This window comes from Acipenser ruthenus, chromosome 19 (genome assembly GCF_902713425.1).
Source record: "Acipenser ruthenus chromosome 19, fAciRut3.2 maternal haplotype, whole genome shotgun sequence".
Lineage (NCBI taxonomy): Eukaryota > Metazoa > Chordata > Actinopteri > Acipenseriformes > Acipenseridae > Acipenser > Acipenser ruthenus.
Genome location: NC_081207.1, coordinates 10,572,132 through 10,585,011, shown reverse-complemented (window position 1 = coordinate 10,585,011; position 12,880 = coordinate 10,572,132). Strand labels below are relative to the sequence as shown.

The window sequence follows — 12,880 nt, the reverse complement described above, 5'->3', positions numbered from 1 at the left end:
TGGCAAATTCATATTTTATATATATATATATATATATATACAGTACTGTGCAAAAGTTTTAGGCAGGTGTGAAAAAATGCTGTAAAGTAAGAATGCTTTCAAAAATAGACATGTTAATAGATTATATTTATCAATTAACTAAATGCAAAGTGAGTGAACAGAAGAAAAATCTAAATCAAATCCATATTTGGTGTGACCACCCTTTGCCTTCAAAACAGCATCAATTCTTCTAGGTACACTTGCACAAAGTCAGGGATTTTGTAGGCATATAGTCAGATGTATGATTAAACAATTATACCAAACAGGTGCTAATGATCATCAATTCAATATGTAGGTTGAAACACAATCATTAACTGAAACAGAAACAGCTGTGTAGGAGGATTAAAACTGGGCGAGGAACAGCCAAACTCAGCTAACAAGGTGAGGTTGCTGAAGATCGTTTACTGTCAAAAGTCATACACCATGGCAAGACTGAGCACAGCAACAAGACACAAGGTATTTATACTGCATCAGCAAGGTCTCTCCCAGGCAGAAATTTCAAGGCAGACATGGGTTTCCAGATGTGCTGTCCAAGCTCTTTTGAAAAAGCACAAAGAAACGGACAACGTTGAGGACCGTAGACGCAGTGGTCGGCCAAGGAAACTTACTGCAGCAGATGAAAGACACATCATGCTTAGTTCCCTTCGCAATCGGAAGATGTCCAGCAGTGCCATCAGCTCAGAATTGGCAGAAAACAGTGGGACCCAGGTACACCCATCTACTGTCCGGAGAAGTCTGGTCAGAAGTGGCCTTCATGGAAGACTCGCGGCCAAAAAGCCATACCTCCGACATGGAAACAAGGCCAAACGACTCAACTATGCACGAAAACACAGGAACTGGGGTGCAGAAAAATGGCAGCAGGTGCTCTGGACTGATGAGTCAAAATGTGAAATATTTGGCTGTAGCAGAAGGCAGTTTGTTCGCCGAAGGGCTGGAGAGCGATACACGAATGAGTGTCTGCAGGCAACAGTGAAGCATGGTGGAGGTTCCTTGCAGGTTTGGGGCTGCATTTCTGCAAATGGAGTTGGGGATTTGGTCAGAATTAATGGCCTCCTCAATGCTGAGAAGTACAGGCAGATACTTATCCATCATGCAATACCATCAGGGAGGCATCTGATTGGCCCCAAATTTATTCTGCAGCATGACAACGACCCCAAACATACAGCGAAAGTCATTAAGAACTATCTTCAGCGTAAAGAAGAATAAGGAGTCCTGGAAGTGATGGTATGGCCCCCACAGAGCCCTGATCTCAACATCATTGAGTCTGTCTGGGATTACATGAAGAGAGAGAAGCAACTGAGGCTGCCTAAATCCACAGAAGAACTGTGGTTAGTTCTCCAAGATGTTTGGGGCAACCTACCTGCCGAGTTCCTTCAAAAACTGTGTGCAAGTGTACCTAGAAGAATTGATGCTGTTTTGAAGGCAAAGGGTGGTCACACCAAATTTTGATTTGATGTAGATTTTCCTTCTGTTCACTCACTTTGCATTTTGTTAATTGATAAATATAAACTATTAACATGTCTATTTTTGAAAGCATTCTTACTTTTTACAGCATTTTTTCACACCTGCCTAAAACTTTTGCACAGTACTGTATATATTATATATTTAAGCGCTTCCATGTAGTAATGCAGAATGTACTTCAATAAGATGCTCAAGTAACAATGAAGCAAATGAACAATAAATTTAAGAATGTCCTTTTTTGGAATGTTTTCCTCTTTTTCAGCTGAACAGCCCAGTCTGGTCAATAAGTGGTTTCTAAAGAATTTTATGTCATGTAAATGTAACATTTTATATTTAACTGAGTTTACATTTTTATACTTGACACTCCTTGTGTGCAAAGACTCATTTAAATATGTGGCTCTATGAATTTGAAGCCATAAGCTCCAGCATTTTGGGACTTAAGGATTGTACTTTTTAAAATGATTATATATTACAAATGACTAATTTTACCATGACTTGCTCTGCATTTAATGTGGGTATCTTTGTCTCTTTTAATGCTTCTTTGTTCTGTCTCCCAGGTACTGGCAAACTCGGATTCTCTTTTGTAAGAATCACAGCGCTTATGGTGTCCTGTAATCGTCTGTGGGTGGGAACAGGGAATGGGGTGATAATCTCCATTCCTCTCACTGAAAGTAAGTCAATTCACTTTTTTGATTTTAGTTTTGTCATCATCCCAATCAATGCTTTTCAGTCTTGTATACAAATGCTGTACTTGTATTCTCTCACTGATGTTGATTTATCAGATTTTTTAGAATTACGTACACTGCCTGGTCACTGTATTAGAGCCTGTCTTCCCCACTGGATTTGTCATCGCCCTGAATTAGAGATGCAAATATAGTCATGTGATATGTGATGCCTGCACCACTGTACAGCTGCCATAGTTTAATGTTGAATCAGTCCGGATCAAGTTCACCCAGCGATGTTGTACTTGTACCCTGATGGCTACTTTCAAGATGATAACTCGCCCACCGTGTCAGAATTGTGTTTGGGATGAACTTGAACAATGCATTTGTCATGCATGAAATAGTAAAGACTGAATGGAGCATCCCTTCCAGCACCTTTTGGAGTCTGTGCCATGTTGTGTCAAGGATGTGATCAGGGCAAACAATGGTCCAACCTAATATTAGATACAGGCCCCAATAAAGTGGCCAGGCTGTGCATGTCCAGTTTAGTAAATTCTGTAATGTTGAATGTAGACTTCTTAAAAGGCTTGATTTGTAAATATATTGTAGAATGTGAATGGTTTGGTGTGGACATGCAGATTTTAAATGCATGACAATCAGTGATTTTGTTGTTATACACTCACTTTGAAAAGCACAATTCTTCTGTAATGGAGGATTCTTTGTTGGAAACATTTGTCAATGCAGTGTTCCATTACATTACATCCTTTCATTCAGGCCGGAGCGTGTCTGTACCATTAAGTCGTTAAATAAAGAATTAACCATTTTAAGAAGTTTGGCTTTAAAAAAAAAAAAAACAGATAAAAGTCTGCTTTACATATTCTATATTTTCCTTACATTTAGCGTAAATCATTGTTTGCCATGCTTACTAACTTACAGCAAAAAATACTTCTGAAAACTCATCAGGCCAGATTGTGTGGAAATGAAGCTTCACCTGTGGATTTCAACACAACACGATTCCCCACCTCAGAAAAATCAGCCTTGAGGAGTCTTCAGATTTTTTTTTGCTGGAACAGCTAATAAACATGGCAACAAAACAAACAATAGAGAACACACACATTCTAAACAAGGAAGACATTTAATAATGGAAAAGCAGATGATATAAAGTCCCTTTTACTTGGTGTTCAGACTAAAGGAATCCTCATATTTCTCATTAATTCTCCTTTGCTGTCATACCTGTCCACTCTCCCCCCTTTCCAACTCTCTTACTGTAGCTGTAATCCTCCACCAGGGACGTTTACTTGGGCTCAGGGGTAAGTGCAGACCACGAACTAAAACAAACTACTCTCTGGCTTCCTGTAGCCACTTCAGGCTGTTCACTGCCCTGTTAGACCCCCCCCCCCCCCCCCCCCCACCTTCCCCTCCTGTGTGTTCCTAAACCTCCCTACCCACCTCAATGGTCAGTGCATCGCAGCAGGTTCATGTTTGCTAAATGCCTACAAACTTGCTGAGCGATTTAGTTGTATCATACTGTGCTGCAGACAAGCTTCTCCACAATTTCCATCATTATATGTATGCCAGTTATTTCAAATCACATTCATTTGGTATGTCTCTTTTTTTTCTTTTTTTTAATGTATTTCATTTTAACTCACTTTCTTTTCTTTAACAAGTGTCAACATTCTGTAACTGGAATGGAGCAATGCGACAGGAATAGCGTTAGATTTAGCAACTTCCTGTTTAGTGGCTAGTTTGATAACTTTTTAGCATGCTCCATTGCTTGTATCAAGATAAGTTAAGCATGCATTCTTTTATTTCAGTTCACCGCAACTGAGCTGAAATGATCATTGCTGTCATCTTTTTGTGCCCCATTTTAATTCCTTACTTTCCTTTAGCCTTTTGGCTGCACTGCTGTTTTATTCAGTACTTCATTAGTGGAAAGAAATGTAATGATCCAAAGGCAAATATATTATATATTCATGTTTTTGTTTTTTTTAGCTAATAAAATAATAGCTGGGACCGGGAACCGTCCAGGGGGTGTAATCCGAGTGTATGGAGATGAAAGCAGTGACAAGGTGACACCGGGCACGTTTATCCCTTACTGTTCGATGGCACACGCTCAGCTCTGCTTTCATGGACATCGCGATGCTGTCAAGTTCTTTGCAGCAGTGCCAGGTAAGAGTTCATCCCATAAACACAATTCCACAATCTATTTTTGTGAGCCTCTGCTTAGAGCCCATGACTGACTGTAGCCAGTTCCACTGTCTTCCATTGTTCATGAGATCTGAATGTTCTCTTTCTCATCAAGGTACATTACAGTATTATCAGTGATCATCTCTGTTAATGGGTGGAAGGGGTATTAATGGTTTAGAGTTTAAACGCTTAAATGTTAGTCAAGTGTTGCCTAAACATTTAACTGTTGTCAGAAATATGAAGTTCAAATATAGGTGTTGGCCTTACTGTACAGTGGAGGCCAATTTTTTTCATGTTCAATATTTCTTCCATGTACAATGAAATGCTGTCCAGATACGGTCTTGTATATAGACATGTTGCAGTAATTTGTAAGTGATGGAGGGCTGCCTATGATGTATTTTCTGATTGGTTACAAACATTCCCAATATGTTTAAAATGTTGTGTTTAATCCTAAAAATTAAAATGGTTTGGGAAATTAAACAGAAACTAACACCGCTAACAGGTTATTATAGCACTACAGTTTTTAGTTAACTTTTTTTTTAAATAGAATTTGCTAATTAAGCAATAGTGCCCGTCAATAAAGGCTCTACCGTGTGATGGTTGACTACCACTGGAGTTCTGCGTCATGAGATGAAGGCTAGGGCACTAACGAAAATCAGTGTCAACTACGACAGGGTAGAGCCTTCATTGAGCACTATTGCTATTAGAAAACAATTTCTCAATATAAAAAACTACATTTACCTTGAACTTGTAATGATTCGTCAGGTACCCTTCCATGGAGAACTTTTATCAGAAAGGATCACATAGATAATGAGGGAAAAAAAAAATACTAACTTTATTAAACAATTACTTTTTATTTGTCAATTTTCTTATAGTTTATCTGGACAAACTCTGTTTGTTTATTGTTGTTGAAAGATGCTTTCTGAGCTCACGAGCTGACAGGCTGTGATGGGCTGACTCTGCAGTTGAGAGTACAGGACTGAAATAAATGTGGACCAGTTGTTTTGGTTTAGTATTTTTGATGTCCAATGGATGTGAACTGAGCTTTAATTACGGCAAGTCAAAATTAAAAAGCTGGTACATGCCCGGATTGATTTTTAAGTTTGATTCCCAGTTCCAGCGGACATCTGCTGTCTGATAGAAGCCTTGCTGGAAGCTGATTGTACTGAATCGCGAAAAGCCATTTTTAAGTAACCTTTATGTACAGCATTACATTTTATGCAAGCAACTTTTAAGTATGTGTGCAGTTAATTGCTGATTTTAAATATAACTTTATTTTACTGATATTTTAGGTGTTGTAAAATATTTTAATCGCATTTTAACTGGCACTAAACTGAGTGCCCATATTACACCGGTTCTTGCTTCTTTGCACTGGTTGCTGGTTGAGAGCAGGATTGATTTTAAAATACTGTTGTTAACCTATAAGGCTCTGAATGGTTTAGCCCCATGTTACATTGCTGAATTGCTTACACGTTACACACCCGTACGTAATCTACGTTCCTCGTCCTCAGGTTTATTGGCAATACCCAAAACTAACCTTCGCTCCATGGACAATAGGGCTTTTTGCTGCTATGTGCCCAAACTTTGGAACGACCTTCCTCAGTCTGTCAAGGATGCTAAGACCGTTGATGCTTTTTAAAAAGTTAGACACACTTTTACGTTCAGGCATTTTTATCATGATTTGGTTTTTGATTTGTGTAATTTATTTTTATATTACATAAACTCTTAATATGCTGTATGTATATATGGTTCTCTGCGTTTTTATTGTGTTTGTGCAGCACTTTGAGATGCGTTTATTTAGGCGCTTTATAAAATAGATTATTATTATTATTATTATTATTATTATTATTATTATTATTATAGTACTGTATTTAGCTACACACTTGTTTTCTTCACCATACAGTATATATAATCTACGTTACTGAAAAAAGCTACTGTTAATAGTAGCATTTCTATTATAATTAAAATGCTTGGTACATTTCTATTATAATTAAAATGCTTGGTGTTTTGCTTGATTGGTTTAATGCTGACAAATAACTCAATGCTTCCACACAGGCCAGGTGATCTGCCCCCCAAGTGGCATTGTAGGTGACTCGACCGGGGACAAAGCAGGACCTTCCACCTCCGAGCAGCCGAGCCAGGAGCTCATGAAATCATTGCTAGTGATGAGTGGAGGAGAAGGCTACATTGACTTTAGAATGGGTAAGGCTTAATGGCAATTAACTTCATTAAAGGGTCCATCTATATAAAGTTGTGATATCTACAAGTTCAATAGAAAAAGCTCCAGCCCTGTAAAGATGTAATGATGTAAAAGTAGCACCAATTGCGCCTGGTTTAACTTTTACATTTGCATTCCCTGTTTCATACCACGCAGGGCTGTCTTCATTTACTACAGCACAGTATATGTTTTACCTCTTCAAGAATAATAGTCGCAGACAAAAGTATTGGCATCCTACATTTAATATAAAATCATTCAAAAAAACATGTTAAATACAAGCCTTTAGTGAACATTACCCACTAATTAATATGACAAGACCAAAACACACAATTTCTGGTAGTATAAAAAAACAAAAGCACTTAAGCAATTTCAAATATTTCTTCCTGACAAAAGTACTGGCACCTTTACCTTCAAAGTCTGTAAAAATGTCATAGAACTACTTAACAATATATATTCATTGATTGAAAACCATTACACAGTAACTAAGCTGCATTATAAAGTCAAGAGCCAGAAAAAGAGGTAATTATTTCCAACATCTATTGAAGAAGAATGTTTTGGCAACACAAAGGAGTTGGATTCACGTTTCAGAAAGATTTCGAAGCATCTGGGATAATAGTGCACAAAGAAAACTGTACAAAAGGTTGGGGGGGCTTCAATGAAGAAAACCTTTTACCTGGAGTTAAACATGGAGGTGGTTCGGTCATGATACGGGGAACTGGAGACATTCGTGTGATTTGACGATCGAACGACTGCATGTATCAAAACATTCTACAAAGTACAAGGATATACCATCTGTTCATAGGGTGATTTGGTAGAGTTTATCTCCCAACACAACTAAAACCCAAAGCATGTGGCGAAGTCAACTCTGGAATTCTTCAAGGAAACAAAGATACATCTGTCTGAGCTGAAGGAAATATGCAAGACCAAATGGGCCCGGATTTCACCAACAAGATGTAACATACTGGTTTAGAATGATCATACATGTCTGAAAGCTGTAATAAAAGCAAAAAGAGGACATGAAATGCTAAAGCAGGGATGCCAATACTTTTGTCATGAACAAATACTTTAATAAAATAAAGATTATTTGTTAAATTACTAGAAATAATGTGTTTTGCTCTTTGTTTTATTAAAAAGTAGTTAAGTTTACTAAATGCTTGTCCTTAGTGGTTTCTTGATTTATGGTATAATAAGCATAGGGTACCAATACTTTTGTCTGTGACAGATATAAACATTTTGTTTTGAATGTGATGTCAGAGTTTAGAGCTGTCAAGAAAAACAGTTTTAATGCCACTGAAATCGCTGGTGCAATACCTAGATTCCCCATGAAGTTTGGTCCTATATACAGTAGGTAGTCAAGGTAGTTCCCCTCCAATCCTTTATTGTAACTTGGCTGGGTTTCAGTGACTCCCAGTATGACCTTACAGTTATACTGACTAGATTTCAGTGTTCAGACAAATACATCACTAAATGTGTTCTGTAAGTAGTCCTGCAGTATTTAATAACATTGGTGATTTGTTTTAATATTTTGAGTTTCAGTTATTTGAGATCCTGAATTTTGTTTCAGGGGATGAAGGGGGTGAGTCAGAGGAAATGGGAGATACAGTACAGCTTCAGCCTTCTCTGGCTAAAGCAGAGCGGAGCCATCTAATAGTGTGGCAGGTAATGTACAACAGCGAGTGACCCACACATGCCATCAGCAAGTTACAGGAAGACCGAGACAACCTTTTGCATGTTGTTGTTGTTGTTTTTATTATTATTATTATTATTTTTAATATTATTTTTGATTATTTGATTTGATGTATTTTTTTTCACCAGAATATCTGATGGGTTTCACTATGTATACTCTTTCCATTGTAAAAATTGATCTCCTGACTAAAAGTGGATGGTGATGTAGCAGTCGGTGTCCTCATTTTGAATTGTGACTGCAAATGCTGTGTTTTAACGCTGCTGTGCATTCAATGTTCTGTATATTACACCTCAAAGACTACCATTGGACCTATAAGATACTCTGTTATGCAGGGATAGTGCAATGACACTGCTTTGTGTTGCTTGTCACTAATAGTTAAGGATTCCATTGTAATGTACTTCATACATTGATTGTTAATGTGTTTTATTATGATTATTTTTAAGACTATTATCCCTCAATCTTGATAGTTTGTGTACTAGCAGACCTAGTTGTTATTGGGATAGGTATACATGCATGAGGAAGTTCATTTTTTTTTTCCTGAGCTGCTGTTTCCTTATTTTCCCTCCATCCCTGTATAGGTCTTCCTACCTTTGAGAGAAATAGCTTGCAGATTGTTGACACTTTTAAATAACATAGGCTGCCTTAGTAACAAACACACAACAACAAAAAATGATTTTGTTTTAAATAATTATGCTAACTGTTCTAAGGAACTACATTTGTATTCACAATGATGTTTAAGTGATTATTTATTTCTATGTGAGTGTTGCAAAGTTACCAAAGGAAAAACCTTTAGCAATCTCTGTTCAATAGACCGCTTTTTATGTGGTCCTGCGTGAGCCCTGTGGCGTATAAAGAGAGATGCAGTCATTAAAAGTGAACCTAGCTCTCCAGTTTGTGAAATGCACATCTCTGAAAAAACAAACATTGCTGACAGGAATACACAATAATGGGGCAACCTAGGTTGCACTTCATGTCATTTTATACACATTACGTAATGTTTTCTTTCTCTAACGAAATTATTTTTTCTTTATTAATTTGTTTATAAAGCCGCATTTTGAGACTTTTAAGCCTACTTTTAAATATTTTATGGTCTGTGTAATTTCTTTGGTTTTCTACGTTTCTGTCGGTTAGACACTTTATTCTGTATTTTACTTGCCTCTGTAATTTAAAAACAGAATTCTACAGCGTTAAAATTACTGTCTATTGAAAAGCAAAACACGGGGCTTTATTTCTGTGATCAAAAAAGCTAATTTTCACAGTGTAGCCATTTCAGTATTTATTTCTATTAATGAGCCTCTGTGGTTCAGAATGTAACTTTGTACATGAAATATATATATAAATATGTATATGAAACATAAGTGGCTTGGTTTTATTGTTTTGCGCTGAGTGATTGTTGAAATTTGTGACAATGAAATGATGAACAATAGATACATACATAAATGAATAAAACAAAAAAAAACAAATTTCAGGGGTTGTTTACTCTGAAGCCCTACACTTGTTTACTAAGCTATGCACGTTTCAAAGATCATCACTTTTTATTCAAGTTCCCTTACATGTCAATTGCAGGGGATGTTCAGTTAATATGCCTGACTGGAATAGGTCAAACAGTACCTACAGTCTATGGTGTTCCTTGGTAGCTATGTGCTTTTAACAGCATCATAGCCCTTTTTTTTTTTTTTAAAACAATCTATTAAACTGACTTGTATTTGGAAACTGTATAGTGTCAGTTGACTTTCCCTTTTCCTTTTGTTCATTTGGTCAATGCACCTGACCATCACACAAGTTTGTAATTCGTCATTGAGATGAATGTTGCATTTCAGTTAAATAAACAACCCTCGCTAATATTCTGTTGCCTTTTATATCGTTTTTATTTGTATTCTGATCCAAGCAGGATGTTAAAAGGTACTGGTGTACAATAATTGAAGTTTTTTTTATATACCTTTTCCTCTAGTTCAAGTGTTAATTGATGATGGGTGGTAGTGCTGTAAAGAATATTATAGGGATATAGAACAGCGAGTGTTTGTGGGTAATGTAGTCACATAGAAATGAATGGACTGAGAGGCTGAAAGCCATTATAACCTAGAACTAATACATACTGATTTACTGTTAATATACCAGTTAAAAAATGCAGCTCTTATGGTTTTCCATTCCTGACCAACCTTTTAGTCCATTGTGATTTTCATTGAAATGATGGAAAAGGTTGATGAAGAACACTGTGAAGAGGCTGCGGTAGGTGCCCGGTTGTCACTGTCTTGAATTAACTTTGCAGTTGAATGGAATTCGGAGAAGTGACACAGGTATGATTTTTTTTTTTTTTTAACGCAGGTGACGTCGGCTGTACCGATATTGAGAGTACAGCACAGTAAAAATGCATGAATTGGGTTTCTCTGTGATGTGTCATGGAATACAGCAGGTGAAACTTGCGATCCGATTGGCTGAAAGATCGTCGGCCATCTATAAACTACCTTGAAGTTCTACTAATCGCTCTATATTGTTCAAACCAGTAAATGTTATCTTTTCTGTCTCCTGCATTGCACAGTATGTGTTCCTGCAATATTTTTCCAGCATTTGTGATTTTAATATGTATCTTATTCTCGGAGACAGCAACAAGTTTGATGTCAACACTTTGCAGCGTCCAGTATGTCTTTTAAAGATGTAATGCCCCACATGGTTATAAATAAACACCTCTAGTAGGGTTTTGTTGTTAAATAACATCATACAAGCGCACTACAGTATTTTCTTTGGGAAGGGAGGCAGTGTTTAGTGTCCTTATTCAAATTGGACCCTCTGTGCACTGATTTAATTTGCTTACTACACTGAGCTGCAGCCTAGGTCCTATCTATAACCTCTAGGTGGCAGCAGAAGCATGCCTGTTTAAGAACATAAGAAGATTTACAAAGACACTGTTTGGCCCATCTAAGCTTGTCCTGTTTCTAACAGCTGGTTGATCTAAAAAAAAAAATGTGCACGGCAGGTTTTAAAGCATCCCAGTGATACAGCATGTGTATGGCTAGGTAACCCATTCCATAGCCTCACCACGCTCTATGAAAATAAGTGTCTCCTACCCTGTTCTAAGTCTGTCTTCACTTAATTTCCAACTGTTTGGTCCTGGTTTCAGTGCTGCACTTATAGTAATTACTAGGGTTTGTCAACTCCTTTTACAATTGTAAAGACTTCTGCAGCTGAAACTACCTTTAGGGAATGTAAATAAGCTAAGAAGCCAACAAGGGTACTAAACGGATAGCCAGGAATCATGATTAACTATGAAATAAAATATGATTGTGGGGCGTTGCACCTTTAAACAGACAGTGTTGTGGCTAATGCCTTAAATCAGTGGTGCACAAACCTGGTCCTTGATCTATTCCAGTCCAGGTCTTTTTTCCCCCCAAGCAAAGGTCTTTGTTAATTGAACCTGCTAAGGATCATTTAACTGATTTAGGACCTGACTAGAATACAAATCCAGACTGAAATGGATCTCTAGATGTAGAGATGCGACGTTGTACACCGCTGCCTTAAATCATTTGTCATTTTTAAACTTTTTTGAAACCGAGTAACGTTTTATGGCTAAGATTTGTAATATGACTTAAAGTTCTTGCTCGCTACCATAAATACTGCTCAGTGGGGTTAGATTTAAGACCACATTATTGGACCAATTGCTTCAACAGTCAGGCTCTTTCATGTTTCTTCATAGCAAGTAATTAACTGTAGCTTGTAATTCTCGTCACTTCTCTGTTAAAATTTAACGGTAAAACGTAAAATAATAAAAAATAAATAAAAAAAAGACCCTGCTCATCTTAGCTCAGCACAGCATCAATTTGCTTCCTTCTGAGTCTGCTGATAGTAATTGTACTCCTCTCTCAGCCGATATTATCCGCCAAGTCATTTTAATCCTTTAGAAACAGCTTCTGCCCCTTTGTACTAATCAAAGAAATTCTTTAGGGATTCCTTTTTAAACTGATTTTCAGTCAGGCATTTTGATCAAATTAATTGTTAAAAATCTCTAATTATATGCATAACTAACAATTGATTAATTTTTTTGTGAATATAATCCTTTGCAAAAAAAGAAAAAAAAAAACCTTTTGAAATTCATACTGAAATCCCTAGAAATAATTCTTAATTGATAAATCTGAAAAGCATGAACTGTTTTGTCTGTCTTGTAATAAAGTATTCCAAAGTAAAGTGAATGTAAGTCATTGAGTGTTTAAAGATGCTGGCGTCTATCTTTCTTCATTTCGTGGGACTGCTATTCTAATCGACACATACAATGCTTAACTGAAATTCTAATTAATAAAAGCAAACTGGTAAACAAATATAGAATCTGAACAACTCCCCTGTAAATTGTACAAGAGTGAGCCATTGTAAATGAAAGAAATATGAACATTGTAAGAAAATGAGAAACTAGGTTTGCAACAACCAAGGATTCTTGACTGTGGACTCCTTGTAGAAACAACTTCTAAATCTTAGTCCCAAATCAAAAAGTGTTAAATATGCCTCATGCTTTTGATGCATAACATACATCAAAAGCATGTGGAATGTAATCATCAAAACATTTACACAAAAATGTTGTAAATTGTGAATTGGCATCTCAGCCAACTGAATGGAAAGGGCTGGACGCAAACCCAAAAC

General features: G+C 36.9%; 1 protein-coding gene across 13 annotated transcripts in view; it reads left to right on the top strand.

Annotated features, from left to right (window-relative positions):
• LOC117424382 (C-Jun-amino-terminal kinase-interacting protein 4-like) overlaps positions 1-10,098 on the top strand; it is a 102,321-nt gene extending 92,223 nt beyond the window's left edge. For 8 of the 13 annotated variants that reach the window (XM_034040667.3, XM_058992469.1, XM_058992467.1 and 5 more), the window contains 5 exons: positions 2,058-2,171; positions 3,434-3,472; positions 4,155-4,331; positions 6,405-6,551; positions 8,132-10,098. In XM_034040667.3, the coding sequence (XP_033896558.1) occupies positions 2,058-2,171; positions 3,434-3,472; positions 4,155-4,331; positions 6,405-6,551; positions 8,132-8,247 (593 nt within the window). In that variant the 3' untranslated portion in view covers positions 8,248-10,098. The remainder of the gene's footprint in view (positions 1-2,057; positions 2,172-3,433; positions 3,473-4,154; positions 4,332-6,404; positions 6,552-8,131) is intronic. The other 5 variants (XM_034040672.3, XM_058992472.1, XM_058992468.1 and 2 more) reach the window with 1 other exon arrangement.
• The last annotated feature ends 2,782 nt before the right edge of the window (positions 10,099-12,880 follow it).